This window comes from Protopterus annectens, chromosome 6.part0, assembly GCF_019279795.1.
Source record: "Protopterus annectens isolate FY-2018-M chromosome 6.part0, PAN1.0, whole genome shotgun sequence".
Lineage (NCBI taxonomy): Eukaryota > Metazoa > Chordata > Ceratodontiformes > Protopteridae > Protopterus > Protopterus annectens.
In genome coordinates, this window is record NC_056737.1 from 486,418,317 (window position 1) to 486,443,509 (window position 25,193).

General features: G+C 43.6%; 1 protein-coding gene across 1 annotated transcript in view; it reads left to right on the forward strand.

Moving 5' to 3' along the window:
- The window catches only part of UBR1 (ubiquitin protein ligase E3 component n-recognin 1), a gene marked incomplete in the record, with an annotated part of 4,571,807 nt that overhangs the window by 425,828 nt on the left and 4,120,786 nt on the right, over positions 1-25,193 (forward strand). The window contains 1 exon segment of the mRNA XM_044074213.1: positions 6,122-6,210. Coding sequence (XP_043930148.1) covers positions 6,122-6,210 — 89 coding nt within the window.

Below are 25,193 nucleotides of genomic sequence, written 5' to 3' on the forward strand. Positions count from 1 at the left end.
GACCCTACACATAAAACTACTTATGCCGAGGCACTTAGAGATAACATTCCTAAACACTAAGACCTCCTGCACCGTGCAGTCAAAGAAAGGGTCCTCAGCCATCACATAAATACACTGCTAAAATGCCAACTACAACTGCACCATAGTATCATCATATCCAATGCCTCAACTGCTAAGCCCTTAAGACAAAACTGGTAGGCAGCCAAATTTCCTGGTCATTGGTGATTCCATAGTGAAGCACACAGATGTCCCTTTCACCAAACTGAGTAAGGAGAGTGTCACGGTTAGCTGCCTTTATGGGGTTGGGATCTGTCAAGTCACACATGCACTCTGGTCATTGAACCACAGGTACGAGTATGACTATCATAGTCCATGTGGGTGTTAATGACCTGAGACCTGAGAAGAGTGGGCAAATATTGCCAAGTCAAGATATGCCAAGCTGACAGACTCCTACCCAAGAAGGCTGAATGCTGTAATTAAATCAAAAGGTGCTTCAACAAAGTATTAGTTTATGGGTGTGCACACTTATGCAACCATTTTATTGTTTTTTTTATATTTTATATATTTTTTCCCCTAGAAGATTTGTTTTTCAATTGAGTTGTACAGGTTATAGGTCACATTAAAGGTGGGAAAAGTTTTGAATTGATTTATTGTGGTCTCATTTTTTTATATCCCATTTTCACAGGAGTGTGAAAAGTTTTTATATCCACTGTAAGTAACTTGCAGATGCTAGACTCATCACAGTTCAGCTGTGATAAAGGAAGGCCATACCTATTAAATCTGGTGGATTTTTTTGAGAGGGTCACCAAAGCATTGGATAAAGGTAAGACTGTGCACACAGCTTACCTCAACCTGGCCAATGCTTTTGATACAATACTCCACTCAGGTTATTATAGACAAGCTTACTAATGTAAGTATAAACCCTTTATCACCCGGTGGATAACCAAATGGCTCACTGATAAAACCCAGGTGGTCAAAATAGATGAGGCTACTAAGAGACCAGTCACTAGCAGAGTCCCCAGGGCTCAGTATTGCCCACTCCTTTATGGCATGTATTTCTCTGCAATAGAAACACATGCTGAAGGGTTATGGCTGACTACATTTGCAGATGATTGCAAGCTGGGGGTTATAGTCAGCTCCCCTGCAGACACTAGCATTCTTCAAAGAGGAAGCATCTCTGACTAATAGTGTCAAAACCATGGTCTTAAACTCAATGCCAAGAAATGTATAATTGTACCCTTTGGGAAATCAACCTCCCTGGCTAATTACCATGTTAATACACCCCTAAAAGTCGACCTAGTGGTCAGGGATCTGGGTATCCACATAGACAGTAGCCTTGGCTTTGACCACCACATGGCCACAGTGGTGAGGAAATCCTTTTATGCTGTGCATCTTGTAGGTAAGGGCATGGCATCTAGGTCCAAAGAGCTCATTATTCCACTGTACTGTGCCCTTATTAGACCGGTCATGGAGTACATTTGTCCCTTTACTATGTACCTGACCAGGCATATGTAGCAACTAGAGCGACCTCAAAGGTTTCTTACAATAACAATACAAAGTGCAACAAACCTGCCTTATGCAGAGTGCCTTAAAGCCCTTTCTCTCTACTCAATCTCGTATAGATTTCTGAGGGGTAAACTATGCGTGGCATACAAGGCGTCCGCAAATCCCACACTTATGACTGCTACGTATTTGTAAGTCAAAAAGTACCAGAAATAAAAGTTCTGGGGACCTGAATTTTGTCTGTGACTTAAACAGAGCATGCTGGAAAGACATATTTGTCCCATAGACTGCCCCTCCTGTGGAAGAGGCTTCCCATCCATGTGAAGCTGAATTCATCTGTTACCCAGTTTAAGCACAACCTAGACAAGTGGATGGGGAATATGAAATTTACACTGGGCCTGGCACCCATGTCCATTATGGACAGAAGTAGCTTACAAGTGCCTGACCCTCAGTGTCCTGTTTGGATGCAGGACATTGTTATTCTTCTGGGAAAACCTGGCTAGTCTTAGAAGGGCCTTTGAGTTGCTAACCTGCTAACAGTCTGTGAATCTTTGAACAGAATTTTCAGTAAAAGCTGTAACAGACGTGTGCTCTGAAAATTCATAAATCTCAATGGATATATCTGGGGCTAGGGTTTTAACAGTGGACATTTTAGTTAATGTCTGCTCTGTCTCAGACTGAGGTTGCATCACACTGTCAGATTTCTCTGTTGCGTGAGTTGGTAGGGCTGTTGCTCCCAGATATTTAATCACCCTTTCATGGATTGCCTTCTCAGTTTGCTTTTGTGTGTAGTCCAGCAAAATATTTCACAGACTGTCCTAATATCTCAGCAGGAGTCACCCTTCCCTCCCTGAAGATCTTTAATTTTAGTGATTATTCTTTCACTGACTTGCCATCTTAAGCATGATGCCAATAATTTTTATACTCTTGGAGAGTCATCAATATATTTTAAACCTAGGGCAGTCTTTGCATTATCTGTCTTCAAGTGTAGAAGGCTCCTGATCTGCTTTTTCAGCGCATTCAGTCTTTCTAAATTACTCCCATGCTCCACAATAATGACAAGTCTTCATCCAACAGCACTTTTTTTGTAACGCCTAACCATGTTTTGATACAGTAGCCACGTATAACTAAAAATCTATGTAACCTGGCGTTAAATGTTTCTCATTGCTGGGGATGGAGAAATCCAAAGGAGTTTAAATTCAGGTTATTAATTACACAGTTAAGAAAACTATTCATGAATATCTATTTTTTTTTACAGTAGAATAAATGAACTTTCCAGTGTATGTCATTTTACATTACAAAAAATACCTCACTGATAACACTAAATGTTCTCTAGCACAGACTTTCCTTCTCTCACCCATACTTTATGCAGCCCCTATTCTCACCAATATTCAATCCAGTCTATTAGCTAAACTTGAAACCACTTGCAACAAAATAGCCAGATCCCTGCCAAACTTCCTTATCACTCTCACCACTGCGCAAATTTAAAAAAACCTACAATGGCTTGAACTTGATAACCAACTCCACCTCACACACACACTCTTAAATCAATCCTCCCACTGTCATGCCCTCGCGTATCTCATCACTACGTACTGTGAGTAACCTATGCAGCCCAGACCCACACCTTTTAGATATCTACAAACCTAATAAAAATATTGGCAAGCTTTTATACAGCCACTCTGTCGCCACTGCCTGGAACAAACTTCCACTTTCTCCAAGAATGAACAGCAACTTCCTCAGCTTCGAAAAACTTCTAAAGGACCTTGTCTCGCTCCCACCTAAAACTACTCTGCTCTTCCCTTCTCAACTCTTTCACTTTACCACAACTACTCTCTTTAGGTCCTTATGAAATTCTCCAACCATGAATTTCTCAGATGGAATCTAACTTATATTATATTTTGTATAGTTAAGAAGTACCATGGCTGTTTGAAACCTCAGTATTACTCTTGTATTTTAACATGTTCATTTATAAGTTGATTTCTTTTGACTGTATGTATACACTTGTTTGTAATATGTATGATGTCTTTGTTTTTGTATTTGTCTATCTGTGGAAATTTTCTCCTTGGGCCTCCACCGAAAAAGGGCTCTGCAGCCCAGTCGGACCAACCCAGTTAACAAGTGTCAAATAAAATAAATAAATACATGATTCATCTGTATTTCAACAGCCAGTGATGCATTATTGGAGAGACTGATAGGGCAATATTTCATGCCCACTAATTAATATGCATGCTTCTTAGATGTAAAACATTATCTGTCCTGGAGTATATTGTGAATCTGAATAAAAAGTGTAGAAGGATCTAAGGAGGTCCTGCTGTATGTGTTGACCATAATAGCTGACCTAGTGAATTTAAGTGTTTTATGCAGGGTGGTGTGTATAACGACATTATGGACCTGTAAGAGTTTCCTATGTGCTGCAAACTGTGTTTGTCTCCTGCCAGTATAGCAATACCATCCTGAAAATCAGTGTTTTATCTATTTAATCATAGTACTGGGTTTTGTGGGGGAGTTGATTCACACTGATCGTCATCAATAAAGTACCTTCCATTTTGCCTTTCACTGCCACATTACCTGCCTTTGGTGTATATCTGCTGTTCCAGTTTATAATTTGACAGTCCCTATATTACCAGTACTGCTCTCTGTCTTCTGTCATCCAGATATGTTGAGAGAAAGCCAATATATAAGCACTTAACATCTCTGTTATAAGTACAGAGACTGGAGATGACTTCAAACTGTTTTACCTCAAGTGCAGTAGCAGTTTAAATGCATGGCAAATCAAAATTTCAGTTAAACATGCGTTTGAAATTAATTGTTTGATTCAACCTAAACTTTATGCCCGAATTTAATCGAAGCTACCGCGTGTATTCTAATATTTTAAGAGAGCCTCCCTACTCCCTGATAACATCCATAGGATCCAAAACTGCAAATAAAAAATTTGACAGTGCATAGAATGTTTATAAAGTGCATTAAGTTCATCCTAAATTTTATAGCGTATGTGTACTCATAAATTCTACCTCTAAGGTGTTTATTGGTTTTGCCTACATACAATTTTTCACAAGCCATACAAGCAATGGAATATACTCGGTCTATCTCTGGTTTGCATATGTAAAAGTACGATGGACTATATTGCTTTTTGTATTTCTACAAAACATTTCTCTGCCATCTAAAATAAAGTTGCACATATTACAGTCAAAATACTTGTAATGTAGTGGCTTTGTTGGCACTTTGTTCCCCTCTAAAATACTTTTAATGTTGCATTCTTTTTAAATTAACAAATGCCAATGTCTCACCTACCACTTTTAACAATTCACTGTTTACTGAAAACACTTTCCAGTTAGAAGCTGTTACATTTTTTTGTGGCTTTGTCAATACTATAACCCATCTTTTATTGCTGTCAGTACTGTAAGCACTGCCTCAGTCATTTACCCTGTCTTTTTTTTCCACATTTGTTTAATCTTCTGACCTACTTGGTTAACCCCTAATAGGTTTTGTTGAAATTGTGATTGGAACACATTTAAAATGCAAATACACCTGAGGTAATACAGTTGAAGACTCCTGTCTTTGTACTTGTAAGAGAGATAAAAGTGCTTAATGTATATTAGGGAGTTAATACAGTAACATGTTTTCACATATTGTCTGTATTGTTTTAACATATTCTTTATAATATTGTTTATATTGGCACTAGAGGTTGGCTTAATGGGGGTGGGGAGTGGGAGTAGTTTACTACCTTTAAAGTGCAAAGTTGTCATAACTACGTGTCGGTAAATTTGTCATCACTCCATTTAAGGCAAGGCATGATCTTTGCTAAACATTCCTTCAGCTGGTATGAATATCCTTCCTCTGATCTTTGTATATTCCTTACATATTTTAAACAAGTGGATGAACAATAATGTGTTGTCATCCTTTTAACAAATATGTGAGCCACATAAAAAGCACAGATAATGATTGTAAATTTTTTTTATTTCATAAATGGTTTGGAGTGAAGTCATTCTTGTAGGAAGCACTTTAAAATGAGTTGACCATTTCACTGTTGTCTGTTTACTTTTTTTTAAAACTGTAGATTTGTGCTTTGTTGATATCTGCACTTTTAAATTAGGGTGAAAGTTAACAGATGCCTTACAGTCTCGCCAAAGAATTAACTGGCAAAATCAGTGAAAATGTACTTGTGAGGTCCAACAGATGTACCCGGATACCTTTTAAGCTTTGGTGGTTTCTGTCCTGCCCTTGTTGACAGAAATGTCAGTGATTTTTTTTTTTTTCCCCAGGGACACCCAGGTCATGGTTCTAAACCTGACAAATACACTCCTTTCTTCACAATGGCTATCATGCCATTGTGGTTTCGTGTTGCATTACTATTTTCAGTTAAGACCCATAGCAAGTACCTTTTCAGCAGCAATTGACTTTAAGGAAGATCATGGCTGTGTCTGAGGCTAGGAGGAGAGATTAATAGATGCTAGTTTTACTTAATTGGACCTTCTCTATAATAGTGCATGCATGTACTTTGATTTGCCTTTTCTTTGTTTTAGACACATGGCCAAACAAATAGCATGGCCTTTTGGTTAAGTGTTTACATTCATTGCATTTTCAAGTTTTTGTGTTCAAATTTTTTTTTTTAATGCAGGAGCTAGGAAGACTTTCCATGAACTAATGGTTAGCAGTTTTCTTTTGGAAACCGAATGCAAGAAACTTTTTGCTGTGGAGTTCACTAAGGTAAAGCCAGTGCAAATGGTCATATTCTTGTATATTTCCATATGGTTGTCCATTTATGCATGTTTTTTGTGAACTTTCTATTTTCATTTATCAGATGTTTATTTATCTTCAGTTGTAGACATTGGGAAGTAGCCTGGTTCAATGGTGCAGAAGAGGGGACCCTTAACTGCTACCTAGAAGACCAGGATTTGATTAGAAGCCCCAGCACTGGAGGAGCAAGGCAGGGGAGGAAGAAGAGTGAAGGGGTGTAGCCAACTCGCATCTGCTTTGAGAAAAGTGGGGGTTTTGCATGGACTGAAGGCATGTATGATGGTGTGTTCTCTTTGGTAGTGACTGAAGAGATCACCTTTCATGCTGCAAAGGGTGAGGCAGGACTATTTGGAGGGAATGCCCTTTGCAGAAGTGAGGAAATATCTGCTTCTTAGCCCATTGCATTCCTTCTCCTAGTGTACTGTGTGAGAGCCGTGCTAGGGTTTGGGAGAAAAACGAAAAAACCTTGACCCGCAACTGATGACTGCCTGGATTGACAACACTTTCCAATTGTCTGTTTTCTGATGAAGGGAACGAATGAGCTGATGGGTTGGAAGCTGGTCTAATGGTTGGCAACAATGGGAACAAAGAGTGCATAAAAATAGAAGTTTTGAACATGAAGAGGAACTGGTGAAACACTTTTTTGGAGATTTTGCTGTGGTTGCAGACTCCCTATGTAATAGTTGCTTACATTAGTTTATGAATGTTTTTGTGCTTTTCACAGTATGGTGTGCTTACTCGCTTTTGTTGGTTCAATGCTTTTATTTAAGCAGTATTCAGCCTCGAGTAGGACAGATTACTGAGCAGTCTTGTTTGCAAGGAAATCCTTTATGAATTGTAAGTTTAGTCCAGATGTGAAAAGGTCAATTAGGAACCACACTTCAAATAGATACTATGTTTTGTTTTCTTCACAAGTCTTTTTATTAAATCTTTCACTGTGTATTACAAACAAAAACAAACCCAAGGAAACTCAGCTGTTCTGCCAGATTGTCATAATATACAAATAAAGCTTGTGTTAAGTGTGACGAAAGACAAAAAAAAAATGCAGAGTACTTAAAATAAAAAGTAAGAAGTACCTCAATTACTGCAAGCTAGGGGAAATCTATGTGATCATAAAGTTGCTAAAACAAGGATGCTCATCCATCAGGGAGTAAATAAGAAGTTTTTTAAAGCTAAATACATTTTTTATTTCTCATGAGGGCGGGTTCCTGTAAAACTCCCCGTGGAGATTTTATTTTTGTACTATCCAATTTTAGGAATTCTAGCTGGCCCAGCACTTAGAAAATCTTGAGGTGCAGGTTGGAAAATGGAAGCTGCTCTATCAAAAGTAGATTTTCAGGACCTTGGTCAAGTATAGCATAATATTTGTGTGTGTGTGTGTGTGTGTGTGTGTGTGTGTGTGTGTGTATATATATATATATATATATATATATATATGTATAAAATTTATTTTACTTTAGGTGTAGCACAAAATTTTGGTCACTGTCAGGGTAGGTCTGTAGTAACTTGATGTGATGAAGGTTTCCACTGTGCTTTCCATTCTGCCGTTGTTCTTTTATTTTTTACGTCACTACATTTAAACTAGAACATGGGTTTACATACTTTAATAAAAATAAAATAAACTGTAATAGCAGATGTTTTGTAGTCCTATCTTCCCTTCATTCTTACAAATGGGTTCGGAGCAGATCCTCAGCTCCGACTTAGCCTATTACAAAGCGCAAAGTCTCTTAGTTGGCTTGTGGCTAGGTAGGTATCCCATAATGCACTAGTAAATGGGCGAGCCTTTGTTGAAGGTTGAGCTGGCACCTTGGCGTTCGTCAAAATCTATTGCCAATCATTAGCGGACCAGAGTTCCGCTGTGGTGACTCCTAACCGGGAAAAGCCGAAAGACAACAACAATCCCCAGATCTCGTTTGGCACATCTACGAGTTCAGAAGTGCATCTTGCTTGGCCGTGGCCAAGTTTAAACTTTTTGTATTATTACAGACTCACCTGCATATCAATGTCTTAGAGATGAGAGCAGTGCTTCTACCGTTGCAAGCACTTCATGACTTTCTTCTTCTAGGGATGATACCATACCAGTGACATGTTGTCCAACTGGTTTGCTATCTCAACAAACAAGGTGGAACCAGATCTTACCCCCTTTGTTGAGAGGCACTTCGTGTTTGGGAGTGGGCAATTTCTTTCCAACGCTTTCTGGTGACGACGCACATCCCAGGGACAACCAGTGTGATAGCCAACAAACTCAGCAGGGCAATCTTGATGCCTCACAAGTGATCTCTGAATCAGGAAGTAGTGGAACAGATCTTCCGCAAATGGGACAGCCTTGCTGCGATCTTTCCCAGTCCGATCAACTCCAAATGCAGCAGCTATTTTTCCCTTAGCCCCCCTCCGGGGGAGTCACCGAGAGATGCACTTATTTACGATTGGCCCTTGGGACTACTATATGTTTTCCCTCCCTTTTCTCTCATATCCAAAGTGATTCAGAAAGCAAAGCTTTTGGGAAGCAAAGTGATTCTCCTCACTCCTTGCTGGCCTCATCAGATTTGTTTTTCCTTTCCCGGGCCTCATCTACTAGATGATCCATGGACTCTGGACCCGGTGCCAGACCTCTTGACACACATGTCAGACTCCCTTCACCCCTGCCTCCACGCCCTCAACTTGACAGCGTGGCTGCTCCAATTCCATCCCTAGTCAGTCTTCATGATTTTTCACCTGCGGTGACCCACATCCTCACATCTTCGCATAAACCTTCCACTAGGAAGTTGTACACTAGCAAATGGAGAAGGTTTTCCATCTGGACTGAAGAAATAAATGTAGATCCTGACACTGCATCCATCCCAATGGTTTTAGAATTCTTGTCTGAACTCTTCCATCAGGGGTCTGCTGCTGCCGCGATTAGGGCTCAGTTGGCAGCGATATCTAATTTTCATTTGGGTCAACATGTGTCTAACCTGATGTCACACAGATTGTGTAAAACCTTCCTTAAAGGTGCTACTTTGTGGAGACCCCCCTTTCAGGAACCGGTAGCTTCCTGGGATCTGAACTTTGTCCTGTCCAAGCTAACTTCACCACGTTTTGAACCTGCTCATTTGTACCTACTGAAATTTCTCTCTTGGAAGACTTTGTTTTGTAGTAGCCATCACATCAGCTAGACGAGTTTCAGAGTTGCAAGCACCGTCTATAAAGCCTCCTTATTTGATTTTCCACAAAGACAGAGTTTCTCTTCGTACAAATCCTTCCTGTATACCTAAAGTTTGCTCTCACTCTAAAATTTGAACCAAGCTATAGAATTACTGGTGTTTTTCCCTAATTATTCTAACGTAGCAGAATACAAATTTCACCAATTAGATGTTCACAGGCAGTTACGGTTCTACCTTCACAGGACTAAGGAACTCAGTCAGACCAATTGTTCGTATCCTTTTCTGATTCTAGACTAGGTCTGCCAGACTCTAAAGTGACTCTGTCAAATTGGATTTTGAGCTGTATTTCCTTAATTTACACCTCCAATGGAAAAACTCTACTGTTCAAGATTAAGGCTCATTCTACACGATCTCAGTCTATATCTGCTGCCATCCAAGCCAGAGCTCCAATTGACAGTGTTTGTGCAGCAGCAACTTGGGCTACCCCTCATACCTTTATCACTCATTACAAATTGGACCTGACCTCAAGGGGTAGAGCCTCCTTTGGTTCCACGGTACTCAGGGAGTATTTTTCCATGAGCCACCCAGGAATAAGGTGCTAGGGACGCTGTCCCATATGTAAGAATGAAGGCAAGATAGGACTACAGAACATAAAGAAGTTATGTACTCACCATAACGTTCCATGTTTGTAGTCCATCTCGCCCTTCATTCTTATGAACCCACCCACCTACCCCCATCCTGGAGGATCTGGAGACAGGATAGTGTTACCTTTGGTAGGGTGGAGACCTTTCATTATTGTTGTTCTTTCTGGATAATCTTTATTTCTATCCTTTTATAGTCTAGCAGCAAACAAGAACTGAGGATTGTACTGGTGTACTATGGGATACCTACCTAGCCATGAGCCAACTAAGAGACTTTGAGCTTTGTAATAGGCCGAGTCTGAGCCGAGGATTGGCTCTGAACCCATGTGTAAGAATGAAGGGCGAGATGGACTACAAACATGGAATGTTATGGTGAGTACATAACTTTTTTCTATTGCTTTTATGTGGTTTTGCATTTAATAGACTCCAACATTATGTAGGTAATTGCTGACCTAGTTTTGTCTTTTTTTTGTCAGATTCAACTATGTGTTGTGGTATCAAACCAAGTCGAACCTCAGCCTCTGATCCTGAAGCGCTTTGGTTCCGGGGCTCTGGCTCTTCCCATACCCATAATTCTCTGAACTCCACCTGAATTACTGTTGGATCCAGCTATCTCTGATGAGATCTGTCCTGGAATGCGTTTGCTGGAACTGACAGCTCAAATAACATAATCTCAGACAGGCTCCCTTCTTTCAGCTCTGATGTGTTTGGGTCCAGAAGCGGCTCGAAGCCAAAGCTTCAGCACCTAGTATCCATGGTATGGGTCAACACTGATGTTGTCTGGAGCCTTCTGTTTCCCCTTAGTGCCTTGGCTCTCAATAGCTCTGCTCCTGGGGACAGGAGGGTTCCAGCTATGCCGGTAGGGTCCTCACCCTTCATGGCTTTTGAGCGGGTCCTTTCAGTGCTGAGGTAAAAGGCACAACTATAGAGTTCAGTTCTTTCTGAATCCTAGCTAGACTCAGCTTCTTTTTCTCATTTTCTTGTCAGAAAGGGTCAGTTGGATGTCCTTCAAGGATGCATCTGCAGTCCTTACAAATGGGTTGTCCTGTCGTCAGGCAGCCCTTCGGTCGGCCGGATTCCAAAGTCTGGGTCTGGCCTCGGCTGGTGTCGCACTTCACCCGACGTCATAGCTGCAGTTATTCGGGTATAAAGGCATCAGCCGTCACCATTTTCCCCAGTCTTTCTTGCCGCGTGGCGCCCGAAGCAGAAACTGTTCGCAAGTGCCGGTCGGTCAGAACCAGAGATTACTACCGAATACTACTACCGAAGACTTCTAAAAAGCTAAGTACCCCGTTGGGGACTCTTTCTTGCCTCAGCCGATGTCAGAAAAAGTGAATAACTGTTTAACTTGTGGGAAACAAATACCTCATAAAGATTTCCACTCTTACTGCTTACCTTGTTTAGGCCCAGACCACGACGTAGCAGCTTGTCTAGCCTGTGCTTCTTTTAACCGGCGGACGCTTAGACGTCGGTCGGAATTTGCTGAGGAGTTTTTCGTTTTGCTTATATTATGCCGTCGGATCCTCCGACTACGCAAATATCTAAAAAGCGCAAGGAAAAGGACCGACACTCGCGGTCCGCGGTTTCGGCCGAAACCGCAGTTAAGCCAACCGCGGGTGTCTCTGTTTCGGCTGAAACCGAGCAAGCGGTTCTTCCTCCAGCCGAAAACTTACCTTCTACCGAGGCCTCTTCCAACCTGGTGGAATCGGCTTCTGAAATCCTTCCTGCTGTTGCAGTTTCTCAGGAATTATCTGACACTATTCCCTTGGATATTTCAACCCCTGCACGTGGGGCTGCTAGGCCACCTGCAACCATGTCCATTAAGGCCTTTGCCAGGGCTAAAGCAGCTAAAACTACTAAATCTGTGCCTGCTAAGACCCCCTCTCACAGGCCTAGCTCTAGTTCACAAATGCTTAGTCTAGCAGAGGATCTCATTTCTTTAATCCGGGGATCCCAACCTCATCCAGACCAGGGCCTCTCACCCGCCTCCAGAGAAGAGGCCTAGAGCAGAGCCCCCTGAGCCAGTTACTACAGATGATTCCTCTGATCCAAATGACACAGACCCTCCAGAGGCTCCTTTCTCCCCTTATGAAGACTCTGATGCTGAAGAGTCCATCCCTTCTGCCTCTCCGCCTGAGGAATTTTCCTTTGGGGAAACCTTGCATGCTATGAGGGAACAATTTCAGTGGCAGGGCCAGGATTTCTCAGACTCCAGAAAAAGGCTTAGAACCTTTCTGCATTTACCACAACATAGGCCTTTAGCCATACCTCCAGTTCTTTCTGTTGTAGATGATGCATTTAATGATGCTTGTACTGCTCCTGATTCTCTACCTCCGGCCCCTGCTAAGCCCGATAGGTACTACAGGGTCCCGGACACTCATTACCATTTGTATAAGGCTCCTTTTGCAGATCCCGAGACTATCTCCCAAGGACCTAAGGCTGTAGCAGCTACCTCTGCCAAAACCCTCCCTCTGAAAGGGAATCCTGGTCATTAGAGAGATGGGCTAAAAAAGTTTACACTTCTGCTACTCTTTCAGCTAGGGCCTTGAACTGTCAATTTCACATGATCCAGTATCAAGAATTTATGCTAGACCAGTTAACTAAAAAGCTGTCCTCGGATGAACCATTAGACAAAAAATCTGTTCAGGAAATGGTACATAACATTCAGCAAGTCAGTAACCATTCTTTAAAATGTGGCTATGATGCACTGGAGGCTTCCTTTAGATCAGCCATGACTGGCACAGTTATCAGAAGGCATGCATGGTTAAAAGAGCAGGCCTTACCAGACCATGTCAAATCAAAACTATTAGATGCTCCCATGGATAAGATCAATTTGTTTGGCTCTCCTGCACAACAGGTGCTGAAGAAGATGGAAGAGAAAGCAAAATCTGTCCAAACAGTGAAAGATTTCTTACAGGTCCAACCTCCAAGGTTTAGCAGGAATTGGCCCTCCAAAAATTGGTCCTTTCCAGACTCCTCCAGAGCTCAGAGAGGCAGGAACAGGCATTCAAGAGGCAGAAGCCAATCCAGGGGTGCCTACAGGGGACGCCAGTGGCAGGGCAACAACCAGCGAGGTACAGCCTCAGACACAGCCACCACCGCAGCTACAGGACAATCACAGTGACTTGGCTCTGGCACCGCCTACCAGGGAACAACTAGAAGCACCCTTAGGCGGAAAGCTAGCCTTATTTTCAACAAATTGGCACTACATCACAAGAGACAAGTGGATTTTGCAGACAATAGACCAAGGTTACTGGTTTCATTTCCATACTCTACCAGGGAAGAGAGGAATGCCAAACCTACCTCCAAATCAAAAGGCAGAAGCTCTAAAACAAATATCTCAATTATTAAAGATGAGAGCTGTGGAAAAGGTACCATCTATGGAGCAAGGAAAGGGATTTTACTCCAGACTCTTCCTGGTACCAAGAAAAGAGCAAATGGAGACCTATTCTCGACCTGTCCGCTTTAAACACATTCCTCATTGTTCCAAAATTCAAAATGCTGAGACTACAGCAGCTTCTTCCCATGCTGGGCAAGGAGTCTTGGCTGGTAACTCTAGATCTCAAGGAGGCATACCTGCACGTCCCCATACGACCAAATTGCAGAAGATACCTCATATTTCTTGCAGGATCAGAGCATTATCAATTCTCAGCATTGCCCTTTGGCTTATCTACTGCGCCCAGAGTGTTCACGAAATGCCTGGCATCAGTAATTGCTCATTGCAGGCTTCAGGGAATCCAAATATACCCTTACCTGGACGACTGCCTGATACAAGCGGACAACAAAAACAAGCTAGCAGAAGACTTGAAAAGGGTCATTTACCTACTGCAAGCACTGGGATATACAGTCAATATAAAAAAGTCAAGGCTGACACCATCCCAAAGGATAACCTTTTTGGGTGCAGAGCTGGACACATCAAAGCAAATGGCATTCCTAACAGTAGAAAAACAGGAGCAACTACCTCTCTACTTCTTGGCATTAACAAAGCAGAACCATCTAACAGCAAGAAAAGTCCTGCAAGCCTTGGGCTTCATGGCATCCTGCATAATATTGGTTCCACATGCCAGACTGCATATGAGAAAGTTACAGTGGTACCTAAGGAATTTATGGTCTCAACACAAGCACAGCTTAGAAACTCAAATTCCAATAATTCCATGCCTGAAGCAAGAATTCCTATGGTGGGCTCAGGCCTGTCAATCAAACACAGGATTGCCCTTCCACAGCACTCAACCAAGCCAAACCATCACGACGGACGCCTCAGACCTCGGTTGGGGGGCCCACATGCTGGACAAGTGCATACAAGGATTATGGACTCCAGACCAGCTGCACCTACACATAAATCTAAAGGAAATGCTGGCAGTAAAACTGGCAATACAGATATTCAGACCATTTCTCCAACAAGGTCAATTGATGATAAGGACAGACAACACCACAGTTATGTCAAACAGGGAGGCACACATTCGTACCCTCTATGCCGGATGGCACTGGAACTCTGGAATGTGGCCCTGAGCTACAACATTCAGTTACAAGCAATCTTTGTACCAGGAAAAGAAAACATTCTAACAGACATATTAAGCAGGACTACCACGGATGCCCACGAATGGATGCTGCATCCGGACATCTTCAAAACCATTACAAGAAAATGGGGACTTCCAGAAATAGACTTATTTGCATCCCCACGCAATCACCAGCTAAAGAAATTCTGCACAAGGACGTACCACCCACTTGCTTGGAAGGTGGACTCCCTATCTTTCAGTTGGAAAAACCTGACAGCATATGCATTCCCACCACTTCCTTTGATGCACAAGGTGCTTTTGAAGATCAAAGAGGACCGTCCAAGGATCATTCTGATAGCTCCAGACTGGCCAAGGCAACATTGGTACCCATTACTGAGGAGCATGTCTCGGGAACAAATATGGCCCCTACCCCTGGTTCCCTTGCTGTTAACACAAAACAACTACAACATCCTGCATCCAAACCTGAAAACGCTGCAGCTGACTGCCTGGAACATTGCATAAGGCCAATTAACCCAAATTTATCCCAAAGGGTTAAAGACATTATCCTGGAGGCTCGCAGACCCTCAACAAGGAAAAATTATTCAGCAAAATGGAAAAGATATCTCATTTGGAGTACTGCAAAAGGAGAAGATGTGTCACTGGTAAACATAACCAACATCCTGGAATACTTGGCAGAGCTCTTCCACAAAGGCCTGTCCTATTCTTCCATCAAGATTCATGCATCAGCTATTTCAGCAGAATACGACTTGGATCCTCCAGTCTTCTCACATCCTCTTCTCAGGCAGTTTCTGAGAGGAATTAAAAATGTAAAACCTCCTAGGAAGCCACCATTGCCAGCATGGGACTTGAACTTTGTGCTAGAAAAATTGACACTTCCTCCTTTCGAACCAGCAGCAACAGCAGAATTACAATACTTATCATGGAAAACTGCTTTCCTGCTGGCAATCACTTCAGCAAGAAGGGTATCTGAGCTACAGGCATTAATGGCAGTACAACCCTTCCTGATCTTTCATCAAGATAGAGTGTCCATGAGAACAAATCCTACTTTTATGCCTAAGGTGGTCTCCAGAGCATCTTTAAATCAGGCTATCCACCTACCTACATTCTTCCCCAACCCACAGAACAGGGGAGAAAGACTTTTGCATACCTTGGATGTACATAGACAATTACGCTACTACCTGGACAGGACCAAAGCCAATAGAAAAACTGACCAGCTACTGGTAGCATATGCAACAGGGATGGAAGGGAAAGCAATTTCAAAACAGACAATCTCAAAGTGGATAGGAAATTGCATTAGATTTTGTTACTCCTACCATGGAAAGAAAACTCCAGAAAACATCAGGCCTCACTCTACAAGGGCTACAGCCACTACCACAGCTTTCCTACGAGGAGTGGCTACCAAGGACATTTTAGAGGCTGCTACTTGGAGCTCTGTGCATACATTTGCCAAGCATTATAATTTGCCTTTATACTCTAGATCCCGAGCAGGTTTTGCCACTGCTGTTTTGCAAGGGATCTTAACTACACCATAACTTCTTTTTGCCTCCTCCCCCAGTTTGGCTATGGTATTCTACCCATTTGTAAGGACTGCAGATGCATCCTTGAAGGACATAGTACAGTTTTGTACCTACCATAAATGTAGATGTCCGATAGGAATGCATCTGCAGTCAGGATTACCCACCCGCCTTCCCCTCTGTGGTACTCCTAGGGTATTTGCCCATCTTATAGCTAGCTGGGGGAATCTATTATGGTGTATTTGTTTGTATATATGTACATACATGCTTATTTTTTGTGTTTGCTCTCTACTATTTGGAATCATTGGCATTTATCCAAATTTAGCCTTCCAAGAGGGTACCTGGCATCTGGGGCAAGAAACACTGAGGAAAATGGCGTTGGCTGATGCCTTTATACCCGAATAACTGCAGCTATGACGTCGGGTGAAGTGCGACACCAGCCGAGGCCAGACCCAGACTTTGGAATCCGGCCGACCAAAGGGCTGCCTGACGACAGGACAACCCATTTGTAAGGACTGCAGATGCATTCCTATCGGACATCTACATTTATGGTAGGTACAAAACTGTACTTTCCACAGGCTTCTCAGGCTACTTAGTGTATTGGCTCCCAGTCTGATTACAGTCTTTCCAATGCACCCCCCCCCACCCAAACCAGTTCACAGGAAAAAGCTGGTCAAGTGGAAGCAATTAGACTCCTCCCCAGAGTCTGTCACGGGAGACAGACTTGGATGAAGGTGAGGGCTCCCCTAGATCCTCCTTGGAAGATATAACTTTTGGTTAGATCCTTGAATTGATGAAGCAAAGAGGGGCTGGTCCACTGATAACCCTTCTCGAGATGAGTTTGTATTCCTGGAAGCCTTTGCTCTGGCTCTACTTTATCGTGGGTAATAACACCTGTTGACCCACTCATTGATTTGATGGCTCAGTGGGCATGGTAGGACCCTGATGTGATGGAACCCATCCCTAAGAAACCTTATAGGATTCTAGAAGCATCAATAGACCAGAAGTACTGGAACAAAGGTCTACCAGTGTATGTGATGGTTGTAGCGGCAACCAATAAAGAAGGAACTGTTGGAAGAAAGTTCATCGATCCATCCCTCTAACAGAGTGTTTAGCGCCATGGATCATATTGGGAAAAAGATGTATGCTTCCAGCGACTTTTGCTCTTAGAGTACTGAATTATTTAGCTGATGTCACCAGATTTGTGAGAGACCTGGCCAATGAGATTTCCAAGTGTCTCTTGGGTCTGCTGCCTGCAGATATTCAGAAGACAGTGGACTCTCGGCTTTCTACCTTCTAGTCTACCTCCAACATAACCATGTGACTGCTTTCTAACGTGGCTGATGGCATGATTAAAGCAGCAGACATCAGCATTTCCATTTGTTGTCATGCCTTAATGCATATCTGATTTTGTGTAATGCTTTAAAACGTCTTTTGTTCATGCTTCCTTTCATGGGTCTTACTTATTTGGACCCAAAGTGGAAAAAACATTGACCAGGAGTCAACAAGTTGGTAAGATGGACTCTCTCTCTCTCTCTCTCTCTCTCTCTCTCTGACTGCAGTAGAAATCTGCTTCTCCACCTCCCCCCAAAGCTCCTATTCCAAGAATCAGCTGGCTGGGAAGAAGTGTTTCCAAAAATCACAGAACTATTAAGCCAGTCCTGATGATTGACGGCCTTGTGACAGAGGAGGGGGGTAATGGATGTCTTCCTAGAGGCAGAGGGGGATCTCATAACCAGGGCTTTCACAGTCCCTTCACTGAAAAGCCTTTTCAGCTCCCCTGAAGGGATGCCTGTCTGCTGCACTCTGGAGGCAGTCAGGGGCACTTTTCAGTGCACCCACATTCTTGTTGAAACATAACTACAGATTCTTTGGTGTCGGACATAATTTCCAGAGGTTACTCCATACCATTTTTCCTTTCTCCTGTTAAGAAGGAAAAAGTTCCAATATTCCATCCAGTTAGTGGAAACTTGCAGCAGCAGAGATATCCAAACTGCTAAAAGGAGTCATCAAGCCAGTCCACAAGTCCATTTAGAATCCTGAGTCTACTCAAGGTTCTTTTTAGTACCCAAGAAAGCATGGGACCTCAGACCCATCCTGGAACTGTGTGACACTGAAATCAGTATGTCTAAAAGACAATTCTGGATGGTCACACTTCAGTCTATTTTTGCCTGTGCTGAGAAAGGACAGTTGGATGTGCTCCATCTCAGAGACCTAATACCATGTGAAGATAGAGAATCATTCAAGGAGATTTCTCCCTGTTCGTCTCGGAGCTAATCATTATCAATCCAGAGCTCTGCTGTTCGGTTTCACCATAGCCTCCAGAGTGTTCATCAAGATGATGGCAGTAGTGGCAGAGTATCTTCACCTGCTAGGGTTTCATGCTTTCCCCTTATTTCTCTGATTGGTTCCTGACCGCTACTTCCAGCAGCCTGTTGCACCATTGAGACCTTTTGCTCCAGCTGATACAAAATCTGGGGACCACAGTCAGTCTAACCTAAATCCCGATTACGTCTATTTGACAAATAGAATTTATTGGATGCCACCTGGATGCAAGCTTGCAGACTGCCCAACTCCAGGATGTTCTCCCTGATTTTTATTGCTACTTAACTTCTCCATCACCCTCCCCACCTGCGAGACTAATTCTTTGCCTTTGGGCCTAATGGCTTCTGTGATAATCATGGTTCTCTTGTCCAGATTTTACATGAGTGCTTCCGTGGACTGATCTGTAGCAGTGCAATGATCTTAATTTTTCCATCCATTTCATGCAAAGATTCAGCTCACATAAATTTGTAGGCAACACATACTGATGGATAATGTGCCCTTCAGTAATAGACGGGTGTCCACTCCTTATGGATTTCCCCTGCAGTGGTGGTGACTCGCACATCCCTTCTAGTGTTTGGGGGAGGGAATTCTGAAGGGAAAACAGTCCAAAGCACTTAGTCCCATACAGAGGTCAACTTTCACATCATTGTCCTGGAGAAGATTGAGAAGTATTCCTAGCGTTGCAGGCCTTTCCGTATCTCCTTTCCAGTGGTGTGATATGTTTACAGACAGACTGTCAGTGGTTTGGTACATCATCAAATGGGGGAGTAACATGTTCCTATCCCTTGTGTCAAGAAACCATGAGAGTCTGGTACTGGACAGTGTTTTATCACCACTTTCTCATAGCAATGCATTTCCCAGGGCATACAGTGTTCTGGCAGACAAGTTAAGCAGATCTATCTTGATTCCTCATGAGTGTGGTCCCTTAATCCAACAGCAAAGACCTTGATTTCAGTGACAGGGACCAACCTTGGTGTAACCTGTTTGTCCTACTTGAACAAGTGCAGCAGTTACTTTACCCCCCCCCCCCCATATGATGCTCTAGTCCACAGTTGACCCCCAGGTCTTGTGTATGCCTTTCCCGCATAGCCTTTAATAAACAAGTTCATACAGAAGGCAAAAATATGCAAGGCCAAGATGTGATCCTCATTGCCCCCGTCTGGCCTCGACAAGTGTTTATCTTCCTGTGGCCTCTACTAGTACATCCTCTATGTATGCTGGACCATTATCCAGATCTGTTAACACATCTGTTCAGACTTCCTCCTCCAGACCAGAAAGCCATGAATTTAACTGCTTGGTTCCTCCAGTTTTGACTTTAGCCAGAGACGCCAGGCTTCCCTCTTCTGGGATGCTGATAATGATCTGAATGACTGAAGTGAGCCACTGCCAAAACATACCATGGCAAATGGAATAGATTTTCCATTTTGGTTTGGTCCAGAGGTCTTAGACCCCTTCTTTGCCCCTATTTCCATTTTAGAATTCCTGATGGAACTTTTTCACAATGGCTCCAGTAAATCAAGTATCAAAGTGCAAATGGCAGCTGTCTCAATGTTCCACTTAGCTCAGACTGACAGTTCTGTATCTTAAGAATCTCTTAGGCCTTCTTGAAAGGAACCTTTCTCCTGTGAACTCCTGTCAGAGACCCAGTACCTTCAATGGACATTATCTTGTTACAAGCTTTGAGTCAACCTCCCTTCGAGCCAGCTACATCATTAGATTTGAAGTTCTACTCTTGGAAAACCAGTTCAGTTACTTAAGTCAAAAGGATTTCAGAGATGCAATCACTTTTCTTCAAGCCTCCCTATCTGGTCTTTTGCAAAGACAGAGTTTCCTTAAGGACGCATCTTTCCTTCTCAAGGTAGCATCCAAAACTTAATTTAAATTAGTCAATAAATTTACCAGTCTTTTTTTCCAGGATTTTCAAACTGTTAGATACAGTAAAGAGTCGATTATCCATGCTAATTGGGACCCCGGGTAGTTTGACTATCCAAACAGTCTGATTATCTGAACATATAACTGAACCGGATAAAAAAACGCACAGAATATTTCTTACACACGAGCTTGGCTACAAGCTTCAAAAAACATGCACATGCGAATACATATATTGTTTACGTATTCAGACTTTATGATTTTCCTACCCGAGAGCTTTGGAAGGCTGGTTCAGATAACTGGCGTTTCGGATAATCGACATTCGAATAATCGACTCTCTACTGTACATGCTACATGTACTAGACTTCATCGCCAGCTTAGGTTCTGATTTCATAGGACAAAACCATTCAGGAAACCGGCTCAATTGTTTGTAGCTTTCTCAAAACCTAAATTGGGCAAAACAGTGTATGAAGTTACTCTGCCTAGATGGTTGTCCGAATGCACTCCCTTTGTTTGATAAAAAGGGCTTGTCCTTTTACATTCTAAACCCAAGATCCTTTCTACAAAGGCAGTGGCCGCTTCAGCAGCCTTTGCCAGTAGACTACTTATTGATGATATCTGTGCAGCAGCTACTTGGTCTGCAGTTTCATACCTTTGTATCTCATCACAAGCTTGATCAATCTAGATCATGTTCCTCCTTTTGTTCCACCATCTTCAGGAGTGTCCTCCTTTGTACCACCCAGGTTTATATGCTTGAGAATCTGTGCCATAGTTGAACTGGATGAAAGTAGACAACCTTGGATATGAAAGTAATGTACTTACCTGAACAATAAGTCATTTTAATTTGGTTCAACCTCCTTCCCACCTACCCCCTTCCAAATTGTCACATGCAAGTTTCTGATGACTGGGATGTCCCTGACATACCCTGTCTGTGAACAGTCCTTACTGCCTGTTTCTCATAACCTTGCCATTTTTTTCTCTCCTATTTTCTGGGATTATTTTTGAACAGGGTTTATATGATTGATATCTACATGTGTTAGTATAGCTATGGAGATATAGCTAATGGAGGGCAAATTCAATCTGAGGTATTGAGGTGGAATTCAGGAAATTACTATAAGGGATGATTAGAGTCTTGGAACCGAAGAGCTTCAGGATCGGTGCCAAGGTAACTCATAGTTGAACAGGACAACAATTGGACAACATAAATCTGTTGTTCTGGAAGTACTTAACTTTCATTTTTTCCTCACTTGTCCTCCTGAACATTATTCTTAGAAATGTCTTTTATTTATATGAAATTCATTGAGTCTGTTTTCTGAAGAAGCCTACCTCCAGTTCATTTATCTTCTTTGTAATATACAGTGTCTCCTTTACTTCGAGAATAGATTTTGATTTCCATTTTCTAGTAGTTGCGTTGCTTTTTACTATGTCTAACCAATTTAGATCCTGTATCTCCAGTGCAGAAGCATAACTTCCTTAGTTATCACCATTTTTTCACCCAAAATTTCTGTTAGAATACTATGTAAGGAGTGTTGAAAATCGGCCGACTTGTTACATTCTCAAAAAAAACGATGTTATGTAGTCCAATCTCGCCTACATTCTTACTCACGGGTTCGGAGCCGAATATCGGCTCCGACTCAGCCATCTTTTATTTTCTAGCACAAAATCTCTAATTGGCTGGGCTAAACAGGTATCCCATGTTGCACTGCTCCATAGCCCCAGATCTCGTTTGCTGCTCGTGTGGCTAGGACGTGGTCTCGCTTGGCTGTGGCTAAGTACCTCAAAATTTCAATTTTTGTCTTCAGAAGATTGTTGTGATTCAAACAAAAGCTATTTTAATAGCTATTTCTTCTTGTTTACCGTCTTTTTTTTTTTGGTTGAAGTGTTGTCTATCCCCAGCTGTTCCGGTGGGCTAGGCCCGTTTAAGTTAGAGGACCTAGTCCTCCCTTTTGTGCAGAGTTTTACCTTGTGCTTTGGTTTCCTGTATTTCAGTGTGTCCATTTCTCTGGTCAAGTTGTGTGTTGTAGTTTCTAGAACCGTTTTACTTAGAGGTTCTTGGGTTTTTGTGTGTAGCTATAGTTTCCCGGCTAGGTCTCCCTTTCGTTTTGGTGTTGAATACCTTACTTGAGATGTCAAAAGGATCAAAAGGAACATAAACCTTCGGGTTTTAAGAAATGTTCTAAATGTAGCTACAAGATGTCTATTACGGATGGACATTCTGTGTGTGTGTATTGCCTAGGAGCAATTCACTTGCAAGAATCCTGTAGTGTTTGCCACGCCTTCAGTCCGAGGGTGCTACAGGAAAGAAAAAATAAACTTGTATTGAAGGGACTCCTAAAACCTTCATTTGAGGAGTCTTTAGACTCGACTTTGAGTACTCAGTCTAAGGCTTTGAAGGCGAAGAAAAGATCTCCGGCTCCATCCGTCTCCTCAGAGCCTCCGGAGAAAACTTCTAAACTGGACTCTTCCTCCTCGGCTCCTCTGTCCTCGGGGCCGCAGGAGATATCTGTTGTGCTGGAATCGACCTCTATTCCAATATTATTGGAACCCATTCGGAGCCGGTCTCCCAGCGTTAAGCATGGCTCTCTTGATAGGAGATCCCAGTCCTCCTCTCTGTCCTCCAAGCTGTCCGATTTGGATGTCGATAGGGTGGTTCAGCGGCTTCTGCAATCGCCGGTGTTGGCAAAGTTATTCTCTGCCCTGACCCAGTCGGCTCCGAAGCCTGTCCCGATGGTTCCTCCTCTGAGCACTTCCTTGTCTTGGGAGACAGATGTTTCGGTACTCTGGTTTCCTCTGTCGGGCTCGAGGGAGATACTTCGGGACATCTGACTGTTCCGAGCCTCCCCCTTGGCGCATCAGCTCGGGGAACGTCATGGCCTCGGAGGACGATCGGTCCTCTGATTCGGGGGGGGGGACCCACCTTCGAGGCCATGAGGAGCGCACTGGCCAGATCTTCAGTTACGGATCGGTCATTCCATCCCCTTCCACCCTGGCTAGAGCCTCTGATGCCCCCCTATCCATGGATGGCGGAGCCCAAAGGTCTGGGGATACCCCCATGAGCGGTCCCCAACTTTCTGAGGGTCCCTCAGAGTCCGTGCCTGAGGAGCCCCCCAGAAAGAGGTTGTGCAAGAGAAAGCACATAGACTCCCAGGACGAGTCTCTCACTTCTGATACCGACCTCGAGGAGTCAGGGGGGTCCCCCAAGTCGTCCTTTGAGGACGTCTCTTTCTCCGACATCCTGGAGATATTGAGACATAGGCGACTGGCCATCCAAAACCCCCTCTGAGGAGGAGTCTGTATTCCTCAAGGCCTTTGGAGCTCAACTCTCCGCCTCCTGGGTGTCTCCACCCTTCGAGCTCCTGGATTTAATTTGTCGAATGGTGTGGGAGAATCCTGATTCGGTGGAACCTGTGCCTAGAAGGCCCAATAAGTTTTTCAGCTCCCCCGGGGAAAGAGTTCCTGTCCAAAGGGGTTTCTGTAGATGCCATGGTGGTGGCGGCAGCCACACAGCAGGAAGTAGCAGTCTCTTCTTCCGTCCATCTCCTAACAAGGAGTCCAGGAGCATGAACCGCTACGGGAAGCGTACCCTCTTGTCAGCAACCTTCACCTTGCGGTCGCTGAACTATCTTTGTCATTTTACTCGGCTCCAGAGAGATCTCCTCAAGGAGTTTGGAGATGCTATTAACGGGTAACGTACCTGAGGCATTAGCACACATGGTTAATGCCCAGGTGTCTTGCCCCCTCGGCTGCATATGAAATGAGCCTCATGGATGAGTTGACAGGTAGGGCAGCTAGTCAGAAGTATCCCTCAGGAGACGAGCCTGGATGCGCCTGTGTCATTTCACGGAGGCCTTCAAGTCTTCCTTCACTGACACCCCCTTTGATGGGTCCTCACTTTTTGGGACCAAAGTGAAAGACACCCTCACCAGATGCGAGCAAGAGGGAAAGACCCTGTCTGCCATAGGGGTCCATTTTTCCCTTCCCTCTAGGCCTTACCCCAAGGCTCAGAGAGGAGGGAAGATGTGATTCAAGAAATCACAGAAGTTTTTCTCTGCTGCACAAGGTGAGTCCCCTTCCAGAGGCAGAGGAGGGGGAGGTTATTTTGGAAGATGCCACCCTAGAGGCAGAGGAGGCCCCTGCAACTCGGGAGACCATGATTCCTTTCTCGGTTCCTCTTACCATCGTTCCTGATGTGTTGCCTGACTGCTATTCCAGAGGCAGTCGGGGGCCGTATTTCGTTGTACCCGGAAGCCTGGGCAAGCATCACCCAGGGTCGATGGGTACTCTGAATAGTTTCCGGAGATTATACCATTCCCTTTTTGTCAGACCCCCCTCCAGTCAGGAGGATCCTGGACGTTCCACCCAGTCAGAGGGGTCACGCAGCATTAGAAGTCTTAAAGCTGCTAAACAGAGGAGTCATCCAACCTGTCCCCTAAGACCAAATCAGATTAGGGACTTACTCAAGACTCTTTGGTGCTGAAAAGAACAGGGGACCAGAGACCCATTCTACATCTCAGCCAATTAAACCACTACGTTCTGAAGTCCAAGTTCCGAATGGTCACCCTTCAGTCCATTTTCCCATTGCTGGGAAAAGAAGTGTGGATGTGCTCCATCGACCTCAAGGATGCTTACTACCATATCAAAATGGACAGGGCATCCAGGAGTCACTTGCGCTTCCGGCTGGGAGCCAGTCATTTCCAGTTTCGTGCCCTGCCCTTTGTCTTACCACAGCCCCCAGGGTGTTCACTAAGTGCTTGGCGGTGGTGACAGCTCACTTGAGACGTCAAGGATTCCAAGTGTTTCCATACCTGGACGACTGGCTCCTTACCGCCCCCACCAGGCATCTTCTCATCTGGGCTAGGGACGCTACCATTACCCTCTGTCAACAACTAGGAATTACCTTGATCTGGGAAAAATCTGCCTTGCTGTCCTCACAGCGTGTCACAT